At 38.9% G+C, this 20,329-nt stretch overlaps 2 protein-coding genes across 8 annotated transcripts; one reads left to right on the top strand and one right to left on the bottom strand.

The window, feature by feature from the left end:
• Positions 1 to 13: 13 nt before the first annotated feature.
• Positions 14 to 6,656, bottom strand: tmc8 (transmembrane channel-like 8). 6 transcript variants are annotated; one of them, XM_085912922.1, is made up of 16 exons: positions 6,295 to 6,346; positions 5,948 to 6,149; positions 5,571 to 5,719; positions 4,856 to 4,990; positions 4,716 to 4,768; positions 4,499 to 4,638; positions 4,026 to 4,173; positions 3,622 to 3,792; positions 3,379 to 3,530; positions 3,224 to 3,293; positions 2,843 to 2,940; positions 2,546 to 2,732; positions 2,181 to 2,338; positions 1,928 to 2,083; positions 870 to 948; positions 23 to 517 (listed from the first exon to the last, which is right to left on the bottom strand). In XM_085912922.1, the coding sequence occupies exons 1-16, from the start codon at positions 6,329 to 6,331 to the stop codon at positions 413 to 415; spliced, it is 2,040 nt and encodes a 679-aa protein (XP_085769048.1). In that variant the 5' UTR covers positions 6,332 to 6,346; the 3' UTR covers positions 23 to 412. The 6 variants fall into 6 exon arrangements, with proteins under 6 accessions (XP_085769046.1, XP_085769045.1, XP_085769048.1 ...); XM_085912917.1 differs by having other exon boundaries at positions 27 to 517; positions 5,948 to 6,152; positions 6,295 to 6,655; XM_085912918.1 differs by having other exon boundaries at positions 27 to 517; positions 5,948 to 6,069; positions 6,295 to 6,655.
• A 1,282-nt stretch (positions 6,657 to 7,938) lies between these two features.
• tmc6b (transmembrane channel-like 6b) lies at positions 7,939 to 20,246 on the top strand. 2 transcript variants are annotated; one of them, XM_085912653.1, is made up of 21 exons: positions 7,939 to 8,036; positions 11,711 to 11,856; positions 13,231 to 13,358; positions 13,886 to 14,050; positions 14,425 to 14,580; positions 14,885 to 14,993; positions 15,080 to 15,164; positions 15,530 to 15,787; positions 16,214 to 16,428; positions 16,503 to 16,647; positions 16,972 to 17,127; positions 17,291 to 17,469; positions 17,557 to 17,647; positions 17,745 to 17,842; positions 18,219 to 18,314; positions 18,394 to 18,469; positions 18,727 to 18,860; positions 18,983 to 19,159; positions 19,308 to 19,386; positions 19,464 to 19,550; positions 19,747 to 20,246. In XM_085912653.1, exons 2-21 carry the CDS (start codon positions 11,801 to 11,803, stop codon positions 19,759 to 19,761), a joined length of 2,505 nt encoding a protein of 834 aa, XP_085768779.1. In that variant the 5' UTR covers positions 7,939 to 8,036; positions 11,711 to 11,800; the 3' UTR covers positions 19,762 to 20,246. The 2 variants fall into 2 exon arrangements, 1 of the variants encoding a protein (XP_085768779.1); XR_015066107.1 differs by lacking the exon at positions 19,747 to 20,246 and having other exon boundaries at positions 19,038 to 19,159; positions 19,464 to 19,534.
• The last annotated feature ends 83 nt before the right edge of the window (positions 20,247 to 20,329 follow it).

The raw sequence follows: 20,329 nt of genomic DNA, 5'->3' as shown, positions 1-20,329 counted from the left end.
ATGTTAGAAACAGATAACAACTTAGTCGTCATCTTTGGCTTCATGCTTGGCTTTAATGATCACTACTTTGAATGTTCATAAGGCTGACAACAAATAAAAGTGTTTCAATCCAATGAATGCATGTAAAAAGAAATTTGAAGCACAATTAGCACAGTATTATAGTATGATACAGTATGATATTAGCACAGTAAAGCCATAATAATAATAATAATAATAATAATAATAATAATAATAATAACAACAGTAGTATGAATGATAATACTAAAACAAAATAATAATGATATTACATTGATTTTTACATTGAATTGAGAAAGAACAAGAACAAGTAGAGATTATTACGTCATACTCCAACGCGGTGTGGTTAAGTGAAATGTTTTTGTTTGAGTGGAAGACAAGCTAATGGTCCTCCTGTTCATGTAGGTTGAGAGGGTGTTCTCTTAGCATGCAGAGAGAGCCTGTTTTTATGTCGCAGCCTTGTCGCATACTTTTTCACCAGGAAACGCTTATCTGAACTGCTCTGTGAAGGTGGAGAAAAACAAGAGTGGATATTAGAGAGGTCGGTTAAATTAGATCAAACAGAAAAAGTAAGTGACTCAGATGGTGACCACATCCAAAATTCCACCATCCAAGAAAAAAAATACATAACACGGGTGTGAGCTTTGGAAACTTGTGACATTGAGCTGACAGCGGGTCCAGAATTCAAAGGCTCCACAGGACCAGATCATCATTCAGCAAGATTTTATAGATGACAAAATCCACGAAAATAGAGTCCAAAGTCTTTTCTGACTGTATTCTCATGAGCACAAGAGATATTTATATGACATCATAGCAGCATGTCTAAAAAAAAAAATAATTATCGCATGACTTACCATAACCAGCATATCTTTAAATCTTTCGATAGTCTTTTGATTGGCTCGTCTTTGTGACAGATAGGAGGTTAAGATCATTCTGAGGAGGAAAGAGAATGTTGCATTTCAATCTTAGGCAGTGTCAGAAAATCTAAAAATGATTTTGGAATATTTCATTGATAACTGTTAAAAGTGTTTGCTATTGTGAATATTAGGTGAAAAAGGTTATGTTTGGTTGTTTGTTTTTGCACACAACACAATCTACAGATTTCAGGTCATAATACATATACGTAGTCTCCTACATGTGCTCCGGCACCCTTGGATTTGCATTTGGGGATACACATTTTTGCCCAGACCACCCAATTTTCCTCTTCTTTTTTTTTATTTTTATTTTTTTTGATAGAAAACCTATATTGTATGTTTATTTTTTTTTGGGGGGGGAATCAATTTTTATTAGTTTTTCCACAATTCATTTCAATGGGCATTAACTCAATGTGGTTTTTCCATATTTGTAGACTGGCCCAGTCCCTATTAACCACAGGTCAACAATTTATGAATGGTAAATACTCATAAAAAAACTATATTGAATACGCAATAGCTTTTATTTTTTTGGGTGGGGTGGGGGGAGAGTTAATTTTTATTTCAATGGGCATTAACTAAATGCGGCTTTTCATGATTTGTGGACTGGCCCAGTTTCTATTAACCACATATAGCAGGGGTCAACACTTTATGAAAGGGAAATATTTTGTCTGTTAGAATCCTACCATACAATAAATTCATCAAATTTGTGCACATTTAAAATTTCATTCAACTTATTAAACGTTCACCCTGAGTTTCTTAATAAAGAGCTCTAAATTCATTCATTTAAGCACATGTCTATTGTATTTTTTTTTTTTTTAAAGTTGACATATACAACTAATTATTTCACTTTACATTATTAGGTTTTAAAGAACAGCCTGGAAGTCACTTGGCCAGAAATGGTCTTTCTTTGTGTATGTCTACTGCAGTTGCTTTTAGGCATTGAAATAAAAAGCCAGAGCAGATTATGGTTCACTGGACTGAGGACGGAGCCAACTTACATCTCAGCAAATAAGAGTGGCAGTGCAAAAGCCTCAGAGGTCAGGTAGCGGATAATGGTTTTTGCCAGGTTTGGAAGACTTTCCACACACACTCCTACCACACTAACCATACTTGATCCATTTCCAAATGGGCCACAGAGGGAATGCTGTGAGAATCTGCCACACAAATTTAACAACACGTAATGAAATTTATCAATACGGTAGAATACAACTGCCAGAATAAGCCTCAAGGTCAAACTCTTTGGAACAGTACATGTTTGTGTCCACTGTGGGTTGTTGCTGGAAGAGGGTGAAGCCCAACGTGGTGGCAGCCATGACGAGACCGAGCAGCAACATGAAGTGGAATAAAACTGAGGAGTTAGAGGCTCGAAACATCCTCTGTTCCGCCGCACAGCACCGCAAGACTGTGAACTGACATCACAGGGTTGAAGATGTGAACATCCATTTTATACAGAATGAATCTTAACCATTGTATTTCTCCATGGACATTTTTTTTTTATTAGTATGTTAACAATTATTACGTTAACAATGGCATGTTTAAAAAAAAAATGAAATTCACTGTGCTCAATTCATTGCATTTTCTTAAGGTAGAAACCAAAATGAGTCATTTTCACCAACCTTCTTGATGTAGAATGTCAGTATCAGTGTGACAGTTCCTATCAAAGGCAGCAGAGGGCAGAAGTAGACGCCCACCCAAGAAACAGTTTGAACGTAGACCAGATCTAACACATTAATGGGGACCAAGAAATGTTGCTTCCCTAATAACCGGCCCAGTAATGATGAATGGAACTTCTCCTGCATCAGCCTGATCGTCGATACAGAGAATGTTCTGATTAGATTGTTATTAGTTGCTTGGTACAACTGAACTTGAAGTTTGAAATAAGAGAAAAAGTGGGAGAGATAAAACAAACCCACTTCCTGGGGTACTTGACGAGGAAGGCAGTGCAGAAAGTGGCAAGGAAGTTAAAGATACAGAGTTTGTACATCTCTCTTCCAAATTGATTCTCTGTGCACTATGAAACAGAAAGTACAAGTTCTAAGGTGAAATGGCAAAATGGTGCACCATGTCAAGTCCTACTTATTTATATATCTCTTAATCACAGAGAAGTCTCAAGGGCTTTACAAGCTCTCCATGGGGGCAAGGGAAACCCCAAAAGAAAAAAGAAGGCGCTACTTTTGTAGGTTAGCTGTGGAGTAGGTGGACCCCCAAGATGAAATTCAGTATCCCACTGAGTCCTTTATCAGTTAGAATTAGAGATGGGTGAGTTTTGTCATTGAAAGTAAAACAAGTCTTACTTGCTCATGTGTTGTTGTGTAGACAAAAAATAAGTAAATCCCCAATGAGGCAAGCTTCAAAAAGATGCTCCTAAGGAAAGACAACGAGAGCTGAGCCGCATGTGCATGCACGTGAGCTTTTCATTATATTGGCTTTAGTATGTTGTGGTTCTTACCTCACCAATGTGATATTAACCTGCATGGTGAAAGAATAGTCCTCAAAAAATGAAATTTTTCGGAAGATGTGCGGGAGGACAAGGTTAACAAAGGTGATGGTGATGGGTGGGAGGTACTGGAGAAGAAGACTGACCAACCAGTAGTGGTTGCTCTGGAGAAAACATGGAGATAAAGGTGGCATCACAAAGAGAAGGCTTTTCAGTGAGAAGTCAAATCCTGCATTTGACATGAGCTCCTACTACCTTTCCAATAGACTGTGATGTTTTACTTGCAAAGTAGATAAGGTAGAATGCTCCACCCAGTTGAGACAGAACAAAGAGGTTGAGGATGATTCGGAGCAGGTAGAGACGCATCCGCTGCAATAATGTCCTCCTTGCTGCATACAGGGAGAAACGCTGTTCTTCCAAGTATAGCTGAGAACAAAGAGGTGTGTGAGTGCCATGGGAATATTGAAATGTCAAATTTCATTTTTGGCATTATTAATATTATAATAGTGGTACTTTGGCTTGAGTTTAATTTGTGGCATTCAATTCACTCATATTGTTGTTTTAGTTGATGATATATAATATAGATAATATTCTATTTTAAATTTTGACTCAACTTGTCTCAACCATCAACTGATGGTACTATTTACGTGCCCATTCACCTTGAGGTCATTCCTCAGGAAGCTACGGTTGAGCGTGGCTACATCAGCATCCTTGATGGTGAAATCCCAGCCGCAAAAGATCTTGTAGCTTACATTCATTCTGGAACGCTTTCCCAGCATCCATTTGTGCTTGTAGCCAACGGTTGTTCTATTTACCATGGTTTAGAAAAGGCAGTAAACAAGCAGGAGGAAGATCACTATACATTTATTTCTGCCACGTTTAAAGAGACTCATCACAAAGGGAAGGACATTTGTAGTTGTATCAGTTTTTCAGAACACACGCTGGCATTTAAAAGTAAATTACTAATGATGCTCATGTTAACGCACACCTTAGGGGTAGTTAAATATTTAATACTATTGAATATTGAACTATTACTGTTGTTCCAGGGTCACCATTGCAAAAAGAAAATGATACGCTCGCAGCGTAGCAAAATTATTCAGACTGACAAAAGATTATTTGTTCAACCACTGACCTACGGATCTCCACAATGACACTGAGGAGGAGGATAGCAAGGATTCCAATGAGGTACAGCAGTGGAGTATTCAGACAAGAATAACTGAGTGAACCACGTGTATAGAAACCATAGAAGACTGGAGAACGATCCAGGTAGCCCTGAGAAGAAGAAATTAAAGAGTTACAGTAAAACAAGCCTAAAAATAAACATACACACAAAACACATTGCACATTACCGAGCCAAGAAAGAAATCCAGAATTGAGTCATTGCCTCCAAACTTGAATGCATCTGCGAATTCACACACAGCTCTTTGTGAATCAAAGTCAAGTTTTGATTTATTTCCAATTACATTACTCTTTTGACTGATTCACTCACCAGTTGTGTTGCCTCTACCATAAAATGCTGTAGGCCCCAGAATAAAAGCCCATATGACAGCAGAGTTGACCAGATTCAAGTATACCAGGTATCTGAGGAATACAAAATAGGCATTTACGCCCACGCCAAACCGTCCTGAAACAGATCAATGTGAAGGTTATTCTCTTACATCATTATCATCATCATCCATATACTGTTTGAACCAGTGGTGGAAAGCCGGGATCAGCAAGCCCATCTTTGCTAGCCTAACACTCGCATTTGCAAATCTAAATAAGATTTATTCCATGAAAATGTATTAACTTATTCCCAAGATTGTATTTTCTTTAATTCGAAATGTTTCTCTTGTTGCCATGTCAATTTGCCCAGGGTCTTCAAATGTAGTAGTGTCGGCTAATGAACTTTAACTACATACTTTGGGAATGAGATCATTTCTTTAACCAATCAGATTTCAAATTTGTCCTCCAATGCTGGCACACTGCTCCCGGGATGATGTCAGCACCTTTGACCAGCAAAACATTTAGACATTTGCACACATTTTATAACCGGCACATTTGGTAACTATGTATAATTTTGATTTGTTATCTTGTCTCAATATAAATATTGATTTTTAACTGCTCCAGATGATAGATTTGATAGTGGTTATCTTCAGAGACGATTTCCTCCCCACTGAAGGCCCAGATACCAGATGCGCTGGTCTCAACAATTTATTCTATACCTTCTATGACATGTAGCGTGTGCTTCCATGGTACTGGTCTTGAAATAGCTTCTCCCAACTTAGACCACACTCTTTTGTTGTTGCTGGTCTGGCTCTGCCTCCAAGACTCCCAGAAACCAATGTTGCTGGTTTGCAAATTCCTTCTGTTCCTAAGAAACCCCAATATTTGTAATATTTTTATTAAAAAAAAGAATTTAAAGGACAAACTGTTTCCAGTCATCACTGCAGCATTGTAAAGACATGCACAATACTTATTGTGGAAGGTTTTAAAATAACATAATAACCAATTATTGCAGAATTGTTAAAGTACATTTGGAGTGCAAAGTGAAGAAATAAAACGAGAAGCACGCAGTTTCATGTGAGGTCAGCCAGCCCACCTGGCATGTCTTTTTCCTTGAATGCATATGGTAAGATTCCTTAGCGGCTGTGAAGAAATGTCTCTAGGTCCTTTGGACATGTGCTCTGAAGCATCCTGCCTGCTCTGCTCAGGCCGGACAACCTGGTTACACGGCAGCAGGTCAAATATCTGGATAGGATAATTCTCACAGGAGCCTGACGAAAGGGTGGAAGAATTGCTTTCTTCTGCAATAACATTAAAAAATAAAATTAAAAAGAGAGAGCAATATGATTACTTTGGTTGTTTGAATCTGTCATGGGGAAAAAAATATCTAGCCTCCCACACACAGATAACTGATGTACAGTTTGGAATAAAGTGTTGTATTACCTGATAAGAATCTTGTGAACTTGACATTATGCTCCATTTTATCCCGACGAATAAACTTGTAAATAAGCAAAATGTACAAACGCACTATGTCTGTCTCGTCCAATTATTCACACAGAAAACATGATCTTCTCAGCAGCCACCTTGCTTTGACAAGTTAGTTCCGCAATCTAAAACAAAATATCCTGTTTTGGATAACGCTGTTGAGGCTGATCTAGCGTTAGCATTGCTCTTCAAAGTCCCGTTTGAACAACTCAGATTACTTAATGAGAGGAGCAAACGTCAGATATGGCATCATCTGACCGAAAAGTAAACCCCAATTCTACGGTTGGCAGGAAATCACATGACAGGATGCAGAAAAATAACATTTTTGTGAGTGATCATTTAACAGTGCTCCTAACATGCATCGACCAAGACCACAATCATAATTACACAATCTAACTGGATTCAAAGGCTTTATGGCGTCTAAACCCCAGCAAATTCAAATTAAAAATGCTAAATAATAATAATAATAATAATAATAATAATAATAATAAAAACCACAAATCATTTATGTTATTCATTAGAATCAAAATGCAATCTATCCAGTGAAGTAATAGATTTTAAAAAAAATGCCTCTAAAAATGTAAATATTAAGTTCACCCCGTCAGCCACCCTGTCATTTTCATCTTGTCAGCAAGCATTATGCTTTTGTCACGTCACAGACAGTCCCTGCTTACAGTAAATTTTGCAAAAATCGTAGGAGGTTGACCAATTGCATTCCTGATATGACATCTGCATCAGCATTGTGAATATGGAGGAAAACCAGTACCGGTATATTGACGCATTTTGCATGTATTGATAGTCAGAACATAATGTTCATCATGAGACGATCCTGCAATCACATTTTTTATTTTTTTGGGAAAGTGAGAGCAACTTCTTGTGTACCGATTAATGTGAAGAGCTACCTGTTTCAGTTCTGGCTTGACAAATCCGCTCAAATGTCCTTTGTTAATGTTGTGAGTATTCCATGTTATTATTAATAATTTGTTATATTAATTTAAGTGAGACACAATCCTGATCATGATTTCTCATAGTCATTAGGAAACTTAGAACTGTAATTCTCTGTCACTGTTGACATTTTCAAATGATCACTTGTATAACAAAACTAGAAAAAAATAAAATAAAATCAAAAATCTTAATGTCCCGTCACTGGTGACCTACAAAATTGATAGACCAGCCCACCTGCTTCTCATATCGTCCTTGGGGGCCACTGTTGCATTGCATAATTGGCAGTAAAAATATATATATTTACATACATTTATAAAACACATACATTAAGACTCTATTGAAATTTTCCTTGAATTAGATCACTAAATATGTTTTTGAATATAAATATAGAATATTAATATTGTTCAAAAAGTGGTTCCAAATATCGGTTGAGCGACTGGAGCGAATCAGGCGTAACCACTGTGAGAATTGCCTGGGGGTAACATATAGATTACTCACTTATCAATCAAAGTGTCATAATATTGCTAAAAACATAAGTCCAGTGTTTTCTTCGGTAAAATCAATTTTAAGCAGGATATAAAACGCGTCAAACTTAATCCAGCATTGCACTTTTGCATTTTGTACAATGCCCCAAAATCAAACACCCACTCAATCATGATGGTTTCCCCCGTGCGAGTTCGGTGGTTGGACTGGGCTGCCGACTGTTTTGACAACTGGTAAACTGAGACTCGGCAGTTTGCAAAGTTTCAGAACCGGTGAGTGAATACAGATTTATTCCACTTCGTGTATTTGCTCCCAGTCAGACATTGTTAGAACAATAGAATTAATATATGTCGCCATATCGAAACTTTTGACATTTTATTAAGATTGATTATTTGACGAAGTAACCGGAACACCTAACTTCCATTAACAACTGATAAAGTTGCAATGAATTGAAAAAAATATATAAATATATTCTTTTATCCTTATGTCATCCAGAGAAGAAAAAATGCAGACGTTTTAAACAAGACCGAGCCGGGTGAAGCGCTTGTCTCTTTTGTTGAACAATGGCAGGATGGTTTGTTGTTCTGGAGGTTCCACGTACACTGTGTTTGCGCCTTCCCACTTTCCTAGATTTCCTATTGGATTTGCTGCAATCTACATAATAATACTTTATCCTTCATTTATTTACATTGTTACTGTCAATAAATACATGCATTTGCTTTGGCAAGTTAAACAGTAAGCACATAATTATGGACAGTTGTGTTGCTGGGTTTTGTTGTTGCACTTTGGACACATTCCTTTTAGCTCTGGATTTGATTTGGCCCTCTGGGAATCTTCCATCCCATTGAGTAAGTTGAGCATTTCTTTACAATGACAGATGTGACACCACTCCTTTTTCCTGTTGTAAATTAATCAGCCTGATAATCTGAACACTTTGGCCATCTGTACTCTAATCTGGACTATTTTGGGGGCAGTAGTGTGGCAATGATTCCCCCGCAGTATTCTATCCCCGCTGATTTGGCCATGAGAACAAAATGCACATTTAGTCACTGCACCTTTTTCCCACCAGTTAACAAGACAGCATTCATAAAATGAAACACTGTTCACTCCAACCTCTCTCATGAGGCAAATGGGCGTTCATTAGCAAGAGGTCGGAGTGTTGCGTTACATCTAGGCAAGAGGCGACTTGTTCTCAAACAACCCAGTTTAAAAAGAAAAGCCAGCCCCCTTTCAAGATGGACATTTTCACTGGTAGCGGCAGGATTTCATCACCAAGCAGCAGAATTCATACAGATGATCAGTGATCCTAGTCTGTGCGCACTAGCACTGCAGCTCTCCTGACCTTTTGGTTTAATGTGCTTTTCTGAAGATGTATCAATGTAGTAGATCTTATATTTTTCTAACTTGTAGACCATGGGTGTCAAACATGAGGCCCGGGGGCCAGATATGGCCCACCACATCATTTAATGTGGCCCGCGAAAACAAATTGTGCATAGAATGAAAATTGTCTTAACTTGAAAAAATAGAGCTATTGCTTGTAATCTTTTAAAGATATTTGAACAATTTTTACTCGTCTCTGATGTCAAAACTAGTTATTTATCACTTTGTTGTGTAGTCCATATAAGATCAAGCGTTTACAGTCAGATTGGCCTGCTGAATAAAACTATGGCTACAATGCGGCCCGTGACAAAAATGAGTTTGACACGCCTGTTCTAGACGCTTACGGTGTGGGGAGTATTGTGCAAAAATCAGAACAGCTCACTCATAGACACATTTTTTGGATATAGACTGCAAAAAGGGGGATTTCCACAATTGATGGGTTAGCGGGCAGTCCAGACACTAAAATATACTCAGTCTTGTACAAGGATACTTTAAATATTTTAAAGACAGTTAATTACCGCTTAACTCAGTCAACAGTTGATGAACGGAATAATAGGTGAGGTTGACATTGCGCAACGTCTTGGCTCTGGCCAGACATTTGGGATTCCGGATGCAAGGTTGCTTGATGCGTGTTTGTAAAGCCCGCAGAGTGGTCTTATAGGTATATTTATTGATACAGTAAAACCCCGAAAAGAAATGTCATGAGCACAAACACACCAACTTCCCCTATGACACATTTGTCACTAACTTTGGGTGATGATGTCAAACACTTCCGTGATATAACATTGTATGTAGCTTCGGTTACCCCGAGGCTGGAATTCTGTAATGCAAAAATATAGCGATCGCCCTTGACGATCACCCATCTCTTTTGAAGAACAACTGCTGAAGGGAAACAAAATGAATTTTTTAGAAGAGGTGATAACACTGTGATTATGTTCTGCTATAGAAACGCAAAGTAACATGCTAAGTTAACAAATGAAAGACAAAGGGCCGCCGCTTCCCATTGGTCAGTAAAATGCATCATTTGTACTGCTGGGAAGTCACCAAAATATAAAACCTTAAAATACGGAAAATACTTCATGATTTTAGAGGAGTAGATAGGGTTATTGATGGATGAATATGAAGACAAGTCGCGCAATGCAGCTTTAATGGAAAACTATCTTGCTCCTTTTCGTATGTATATGTTCTCGCAAAAAGCTTTAAGGACTTTGATATGTTTTCTGACTGTGACTGGTGTGCGTTTGTTTCCAATTTATTTGTGATGTGTTGACAAGTCACATGAACTGAAGCTTTCTCTGCTAACCATAGACAGTTTGGTTAAATTCCACATTCCTGTCACTACTCACTTATAGACAAAGGTTTGTGTTATTAATATATACAATAATGTTTTACTTTGTGGTGGATTTTATTTTATGCTATGTGTGACGACTAATGATAACAAAATGAGATGTGTGAGGTTGCGTGCTTTCCCCTTCCTCATTGATTAATTCGTGATTTTAATAATGATTCAAATAAGGTCTGTTTTATTAGCTTGAATAGATTTATACTTTTGAAATGGCGACCAATTCAGGGTTTTCTGTGCCTCTCGCCCAAAGTCAGCTGGAATAGGCTCCAGTCCACCTGTGACCCTCGTGACGATAAACATTTACGGATAGGGCTGCATCTAATGATTATTTGAATAGTGATTAATCATTATTTTGTCCATTAATCAAATCATAACATGTTTTCATTTCTATCACTTTATTGAAAAATCAAGACTTTCATTTTTATTTTCTGGACTAATACTTTAAAATAATTATGATTCAGTTACTTGTCATTGTTTTTCAAATTAAAGTATACATGTGCACTCCATTTGCCATTTACTGTTTACCTAAATAAAAAAGAATAAATAAAGCCTTTGCCGCGAAAGATGACCCGTGATATAGTGAGGGAACACTATAACAACACAAATGTTTTATTTTGATTCCATACAAATATCAATTACTTTTTGGTTTTGGGAATCAATTAGTTTTGAGATATTTGGTTTTGAAAGTTGACATGGATTGAGTTGCAGTTCAATTTCAAGTAATCCCTTGACATTATGAAGTTGGTTGCACACACAATTTTGACAATGCAATATTCTGCTTTTGTTCATGAATATTCATGTTCCAAGGGACACGGTGACATTTGACTCAGTCCTCATCACATGCATTGCTACAAAGGAGCTCTTGACTGAAACACAATGACGTACTTCTCATGACAAGTCCTGACAAGAGTGTTGTTTAATTTGGAAGACCCGCACCCATGGAAAGAACCCTAATAGGATTTTATCACAAAACTATATGACAGTAATATTACTTTTTTCCCCTTACAAAGAAACTTTGACAAAATCTCAATGATCATAATAAGCTTAATAAACCTCTAGATTTTATTTCCACATAGAGTTGAATGATTGCACCGGGCAAGTCACGACCTGTGTGTCCAGATTCCAAAGTAGTGCGCTGGCTTTCCCTCCTTTCTTTACCTGTCGTGTTCTCGTCATGTACTCATGTTCCCGCCTCCTCTTTTGTGTCTCCTCCCCTTTCAGCAGGTAGCGGAGTCAGTGCCATGGTGGGAGTAGAGTGCATTTATGAGCCGGTGAGGTTGTGAACTTTGCAACAAGGAGCGGGAGAGAAGAATGGCTCGGAATGTGAACTTTGACCTGGGTCATCCCCTTATTGAATCCGGACTAGAGTGAGTGAAAATTCATATGTATTTTTATGTTCTGAGACTGCAGTTGTGTACTTTTTTCTTTGGCTTGTTTCAAGCTCAGTGGGCGGAGAGTAAGGAATTCAGGTGATTGGACGCTTTTGCTCTTAAGACATTGTTTGTCTGTGCAAGGGTGGATCATAATCCATTCTTTATTTGCTTGTTTGAACACTCTCAAGTTCTATGACGAGCCTTAAGTTTTTTTCACGAGTTGACCCAGTTGGAGACGTTATTGTCCCTTTGTCCATGAATTTAAAGCTCTGCTGTAATTATTGTCACACAATAATAATAATAATAATAATAATAATAATACATTTTATTTGTAAGGCGCCTTTCAAGGCACTCAAGGTCGCCGAACACATAAAAGAGCAGGCACAATTAAAAGAAAAAGTATAAAAGCAAAGAACATCTGCAGCAGAGTAATAAAATTACTGCCTGCCTAAACAGGTGGCTTTTGAGGTGGGATATGAACAGTTGGATGAGCAAAGAGTGGCTTCTGAGGTGATGCTGAGCATTTCTCCACCTGCTTTGGGTCTTGCAGACTAGTAGTTTGTGAAGCCTTGTCCACTCTGGCTGGCTGGCCATCCACTTCTTGACCACCCTTGGACAACTTGCCCTTGGAGAACACCAAACGCTCCATGATCTTTTCAAAAAAGTTAAAGTCCCAATGATCATCGTTACACACACATCTGGGTATGGTGAAATTATCGAAGTCATAGTAAATGCTGACTCACAGTCCTGGGCCAGCAGTATGGTTCGGTTAGTGACGGACTCCAGAAATAGCCAGATATCCGAGCGGCTTGGCCCCAGCAGGAGAAGCGTCTGCAGAATGGACAGAAGCTGGAGAGAAGCAAGCTTCATAATGAAACAAAGACAGATAAACCATAAAATGCTGAAAGAAAAATAACTGATTGAAAATATGCTCCTGAGGACTACGGTTATCAAAAATGTATTTAAATAATCCACAATTTCAAGATTTAATGGTTTAACTACTAAATGCATTAGAGAGTAATGGATTTAATAGATGGAAATCTATGGAATGGAAACTTTTCATATTGTGTCTGTGATTATTGCCTCACAGTACAGATGTGAACCACTTCTGTAGTTTTTTTTTTACGCAAGCTGTGTTGTGGGCTTTGACGTACTGTACATCAAGATAACACAGAGCTTCTGTTTAGAGTTTGTTCCACTGAGAGTATTAGCTGTCATGTTTTCTAGTGTCTCGCTTTTTTCTCAGTGCGGTGTTTGTACTAAAGTGGGACTTGGTATCGCTTGTATCTTTGTACCACTTGTATTTTTGTGTTTATAGTTTTGTTTCCTGTCTTTGTGACTGTGCTCTTATTTGTTTATCACGCCCAGAAGCCCAGCAGATGAGGAAGGTGTTCATGACTCATTCCACCAACTAATAGCAGAGCAGATTCACAATGGAGGCCTGGATGATGCCTACGAACTGCAGCAACTACAATTACTGGATGATGAAAGCCGAGGTACATAAGCAACACGATTGCATTCCATCCACAACTTTACAACATTCATTTGGCAAAAGACTCCTTCAGCTGCCTAAAAACATGCCTTTCTAAAAAAAACTAAACTTTCTATACAACAAATTTTGGATCTCAAAGTCCGCGTAAAATCGAGTATATATGGGACGGCTGTGGCTCAGGCAGTAGAGTGGGTCGTCTAGTAACCGGAGGGTTGGGGGTTTGATCCCAGCTCTGTCACAGTCACATGTCGTTGTGTCCTTTGGGCAAGACACTTCACACACCTTGCCTCCAGGTCCCCATTATAAATGAGAAAATGTTCTCAATTGGCTTACCTGGTAAAACATTGAATTAAAAAATGAATATATATATTTCCCTCTATTATCTGTACCGCTTGCCCCATTGGGGTCGCGAGCGTGATGGAGCCTATGCCAGCAGTCATCGGACAGCAGGTGGGGGTCACCCTGAACTGGTTGCCAGCCAATCACAATTATTTTTTTTTTTATTTCATTTTATCTATCTTATTCCCTTAGACAATGTGGCTCATCTGTCCAACGCTGGACCAGAGCGCAGTGAGCGGAGGAATCAAGGAAGACTGGTGGGAATGCAGGATGATGAACACCTAGACCCTGCCACGAGTGAACGTTGGTCTTCAGCCACCTTGAAGATCCTCTCCTCCATGCCCAGTCGCACCATCGGTTGGTCTTACCATACCTGTGGAGAAATGAAGCTCATTAGCAGTTTTTAGTTGTCTTGTCACGCATTGCATGCAGACAACAGACTTAAAATACTTGCTGATCAGGCATTTGCGCGTGCAGATACCGTTGCAACTTTAATTGCGTTCGAAAATAGATATGGAAGCTGATCGACAAACTGGCCTTTTCAGGTGAGCAGAGTTTCATGGGGAAGCAGAAAAAATATTTTCCTGTCAGCTTTTGTACAGGACCACATCACTGGGAATATTTTAGTCTTGTCAGCTTGTCATTTATTTACCTTTTTATGAAGCATGCATGAGACAAGATTCTAAATGGTGATGACTGTTTTTGAAACTGGGTCCATGTGCTTTTTTTAGGTCGCAACAGGGGAGCCATCATCTCTCAATACTACAACAGGACCATGCAGCTTCGCAGACGCAAGCAAAGCAGACCCTCCATCCAAGACTTCTCCCGCTCGGCTAGACCGAGCATTCGAGGTTACGGCATCGAGACAGACGGTGTAGATGCAGAGGGTGAGAAGAGTGAAACACAAGCTTATCAGTTAAAATAAAGTATTGATGTATTAATGATCATAGATTGAAATTCAATACCGTGATCATCATTGTAAGAGTTCACAGTAGCGAAAAAGTCCAATGAAAGGTTTTTCTAACAGTTAGGGTTGAATTTTCATTGCAAAGATATATTTCCAAATGACTTTGTGTCGGGTTTGAGTGAATTGTGAGCATTCTGTACCTATTTTGTGGCTATTGCAAGCTGTTAAGTATGTTTAACTCTACTTTTTTTTTTAAAAGTTTGCACCAACTCTTTGTGTTCTAGCAAATAAAAGGGATCGTCTGGTGAATAACCTGCAGAACCTGTCGGTGAGCGACAGAGTCAGGATGCTCCGGGCTATGCCTCTTAGTATTTCAGAAAAAACTGAACTTAGGTACAGTAGTGTTTGATCGTATTATTTTGTATGGATGCCTTCTATTGTCTGCTGAATATTGTGTTTGCCTCTGTGCTCGTGTGCAGAAAGTTAGCTTTGCAAAAGGAGAGACGCACTCGGTCAAGCGAGCAGATCTCCTGCTGCATTCGACTCAAATATTACATCATTATTGTGAGTTACTATCACCTCCTCTATCTACAGCGCTTCTTCCACGCCTTTTTTGTGATTTACTGCTCTTACTTACTCATTTCTATTCACAAAGACTCTGTTACTGTTTTTAAATTACTGTGGTAAATGTAATAATTTGGCAATGACTGCATTATCATCTCATGATAAGGTGGAGCAAAAAGTTATTAATCTATAAGAAGCCATCAGAAAAAAAAATGTTTTGATCATGCTTAGAACACAAGAGCACAATTATTTCCACATTTTCTGATAGTGGTTAACAGAGATGACATATCTGGATATTTTTCTAAGATGTGATAGGGGTGACTGGTGTTAACGAAATGTTGTTTGTGCTCACTTCCTACTCTCAGGCTGCAAGACAGAGTTGGTACAGTTGGTTGTCTTTCGTGCACTCTCTCCAGCTGTGGCAAGTGGCACTCAAGAGAGTGAGCGGCCGTTTCGGCAGCGGGGTCCTGTCGTATTTCCTGTTTCTCAAGACCCTGCTTTTCTTCAACTTCTTCCTCTTTCTGATGACGGGTGTGTTCGTAGTACTCCCTCAGGCAGTGCACCCACCAGCTCTGTTTAACAACACACGAGCTTTCACTGGACTGGAACTGTTTACTGGAGCGGTAAGATGTGCCACTTCACATTAGTGTATCATCAGGGGGTGCTTTTGGAAATGATCCAATTCCACTAAATTGCTCTGAAAAAAGATTTACTACAAATAATGTATCTATGCTAGTGACATATAGTGACAGGCAAAACAATGAAATGCATTTCAGCTGAATTAATATAGAATGAGTTATACAATTAACCTGTGCTGTATTCATTCACCCATTGCAATTCATGCAACCTAATAATAAATTTGTGTTCAATTAAACAGGCCCATATTTCACAGTAAATTGAGACCATCATTATTTCCATAAATGTTTTGTGCCATTCTTGTCACTTTGCCTCTGTAAATGTTGGAAAATACATACTATAGATTATAGACTATACGTCTATCTATTTTTCAAGCATAATATTCACCGAATGAATTGCATTTCATGTTTCAGGGATATTTCTCGGACTCAGTGATGTACTATGGTTACTACTGTAACTGCACGCTGCGTACGAGCTGCACCAATCAAAGTGCTGCGCAGTATATATCCGTGTCCAATGGCAGCAGTATGGACTGCACGTTGAAGCATCTGCCTTACAAGATGCCTCTTGCCTATTTCTTTACGATAGGCATGGCCTATTTTGTCACATGTATCATCCTTGTGTACAGGTACGTGTTTATGTGCACTATGAGAACACTTAATTCTCCCTTTACCTATTTCATTTCATTTCATCTCCCACCAGCATGTCAAAGTCATTTGGTCGAAGCTTCCGAATTGACAAATCTCATAGCATCCTGGCAATTAAGGCCTTCTGCTCCTGGGACTTCAAGGTCATCAAAAAATCTTCCATTAAACTCATGTCTGAGAATATCTGCACCCAGCTCAAGGTATAAGGAAAAAGAACCTTTTATTTGCATTTTGATTTACTTTGACGATGTTTCTACCGTGCAGTAGAGTTGAGCTGAGCTCACCCATTATCAAGCAAATTAATTCAACAAATACGATTTTGTTTTTCTTCTGAGTGGCTTTCTATACATGAAACTACAATAATATGTTAGAGATCCGTCAGTTTGATACTCTTCACAAATGATAATATTGCATCAAACAGAAATGAGCTTTCAATACTTTGTGCAAATAATACCATAATTAGCATAAAAGAATGTGATGCAAAACCTTTTCTCACGTGATCTCTCTCGATCCCCAATTTGCAGGAGCTGCTAGCAGAGGTGAATCGCAAACACACCAAAAAGACTCTTTGCCAGAAGCTGTGGAGAGTGGCGGTCCATTGTCTGGCATGGGCTATTTGTGTAGCGTGCACCACCGCTTGTGTGCTCTCCATTTATTTCTTCTCTGAACACATGCACCGGGTATGGCGCTGTCATAGCATTTTTCTAACATTGGTAACTCTCTGACGCTGTTATTTTGTTTGGGCTCTTGTTTAAAGGCACAAATGTTGGTCGAGTGCCCTCTTGTTGGAATGTTGTTGTATACCTAACATCATCCCGTCTTGTACTCCCTGTGTCTCTCTAGAACCTCCAGCAAAGTTCTCGAAGTATGACCATAAATCCTTTGCTGAACGAGGCCAGCCTCCTCGCCCTCCCTGTGGTGGTTTCCTGTATCAACTTGCTGCTGCCTATTATGTTTAACCTGGCCGCATGGATGGAGGAATACGAGTCACCTACCGTCCGCACATACGTTGCCATTAGCAGGTCGGACCACCAGAGCAATTGCAAAAAAAAAAGACTATCAGACTGTTAAAAAGGCAACGTGATTACCACCGGTGTGTCTTTTTCTAGAAACTTGATGTTAAAAGTGAGCGTGCTCGGAGTCCTCTGTTATCATTGGCTGGGTCGGGTGGCTGCTGATCCAAACAGTCTCGGCCTGAAGGTAACCAACCGCTTATCATTCTAAGAAATCATTTTTGGAATCTGTCAATCGTGTTGGTATGTTTTCTTCAATGTGTAATGATTTCTTTCGTCCGCAGTGCTGGGAGAGTTTTGTTGGCCAAGAACTTTATCGTTTCCTGTTAATAGATTTCATCTTTACTCTACTAGACACCTTGTTTGGAGAGTTTCTTTGGAGGTTGGTCATTCACAATTGTCCTTTATTTTTTCATTTGTGTGTTGGGTAATTAGTGCTAAAAGAGATTGTGTTTTGATTAGTGTGCGCTCGTTGGGTAATTAGGTAATGAACGAGTTAATTAGGGGCAACATGCAGCATTACCGACAACATCCAGCACATGGTGGGGGAAAAAAATCATTTAACGGTTGTATGTACGTTTTTGGATTAACTGTGGGGATTAGAGAAAATACCAAATGTAAAGCCTTCAAACAAAATATTAGTTGCACCATTCCACCCTGTAAAAAGAACAGTTCAGATAAAACATTAAAAGCCCCAAATTAATGACATGCATCAAGTGTTCCTTTGTGATGCATGTCACTTTTCTTCTGGTCTGCAGGTTGTTTTCCGAGAAGGTGCTGAAGAAGAAGAGGAAACCGGTGTTTGATATTGCCAAGAATGTCCTTGACCTCATCTATGGGCAAACGCTAGCCTGGTACAGTATGAGCTCCTCTGCTTCTGATGTACAACTTACTGATTGATCACTCACTACATGGGACATTGTGTTGTTACAGGCTAGGCGTTCTCTTCACGCCTCTGCTGCCTGCGGTGCAGATATTGAAACTCCTGCTGCTTTTTTACATTAAAAAGGTACATTGTCATTGAGAGAAACTGTGCAAATCAATGCATATTCTTCAATTACACAATTTGAGGATAGTATGGATGTGAGTATATGTATGTAAATATAAATATTGAGCTATTGTGTTGTCAACTGTACGTTGAGTTGTAACAGGAATAGAATATGAACAATGTGACGGCGGTTTGATCATTTCTGTTGTCTTACATGTAATATTTAGATGGAAACTAAATCTTTATACTGTACGCAACAACCTCATTCACCCTTCCAGAGCAGTGTAATGATGAACTGCCAGGCTCCTAGCAGACCATACAGAGTCAGCCAGATGACCACCATCTTCATCACTCTACTCTGCTTCCCCTCTTTCCTCGGAGCCTCTGTGTGCGTCACCTACACCATGTGGAGGTAAATTCACTTTGTAAATAACTTACATAAGGTCTTTGTTTCTCACCGTGTCCAAACAGAGATCACCTCTGACCAACTCCTATTTGTCTCATTCACATCATATGCATTGTTTGTCTGTGCAGTATCACGCCCTCCTCGTCATGTGGGCCCTTTCGTGAACTCAAAACAATGTTTCAGGCTGGAAAGCGTTGGGTGGAGGACCTGGAAAAAGAAAATCCCAATTTATCCATGTTGGCCAGGGCTCACTCATTTCTGGTGGAGAACCCACTCTTCCTGTTTGTGGGAGCAGGCATCTTCCTGTTAGTACTCAACAATGAAAATCTAATATCAATGGATACAGATGCTTGTGTGACCGTTCAAACACAATATACCCATATTCGCACATGGTTGGTTGGTTCTGTTTTTTTCCTCATTGGCCAATGACACAATATCTGTCATTCCCGTCAGGATCGTCATCTATTTCCACAGTCAAGTGGTTGACGGTCAAAGGAAGATTATCGGCTTACTCCAAGAGCAGATCGAGAATGTATGCAAAGTTGCATATAATACCCACCTAAATGTTCTTTGACTATCTTTCTTAACATCCCACTGTGTAATGCTCAGGAAGGAGAAGACAAGAAGTTTCTCATCACTCGCCTGCAGTCCATCCATGAGCAGAGACGAACCTCCGCCCGGAGACTCACAAGCCAGGTGAGTAAATCTGGGTTCGCGCTGTGGGTTTAAATGCTTAGTTCCAATTTAGTATCTATATCAGTTTTACTTTTTAAAAATCCATCAAACTATCTAATTTGTGTCAATAGACTAATGCAGTGTAAACTCCACCCCAACATACATCTACATCATAAAAGAATTTAACCCCTGCTCAATTCCTTTCTTTTTTTTTCAGGATTCCAACTGTTGAGACACCAACTACTGTACTCCAGCTGTCAAGCTTCCTTCAAACCTGAAGGCCTTTTAACTGGAAAAATCACTGACAAAAGGGTAGTGCCATATGACCAAAATTCAAATGTCTAAAGCATTTGTTGAACTGAACATAGGTGTATTTGATCAGGAAAAATTCTCTGACAATAAGAAAGATGAAACAAAGGTTTCAGCTTTGAGAAAATAACTGAACTCAGATGTTAGGGAGTCAAAATAATAGACTGCATAAGTGATGAACTGATTCATTCTATTTTGAAAAGTTGTAGATGCACTTTCATATGAACTGTGAACTGTTTTTATTATTTTTTTTCCAGAGCTTGCGTGAAAAGTATGCAATAGTCTTTTTTTTACATTGTGGTATAAAGTGTGTGCTGAAGGCAACTGGATGCTGGAAATTGTCTTACATTTGTGTATTTTTTAGGTATAACACTGTAATTGTACTTATTAAAACTAAGTTATATTTTATACATGTTGTCATGGACTTGGACTACTAATCAATCGCATGGCACAAACAAGACAAACATTGTCACCTATGGACATTTTAAGTC

The sequence above is a fragment of the Syngnathus leptorhynchus genome, chromosome 5 (genome assembly GCF_054491065.1).
Source record: "Syngnathus leptorhynchus isolate UIUO chromosome 5, UIUO_Slep, whole genome shotgun sequence".
Taxonomy (NCBI): Eukaryota; Metazoa; Chordata; class Actinopteri; order Syngnathiformes; family Syngnathidae; genus Syngnathus; species Syngnathus leptorhynchus.
Note: the sequence above shows the minus strand (reverse complement) of the source record. Positions and strands in the feature narration are given on the sequence as shown.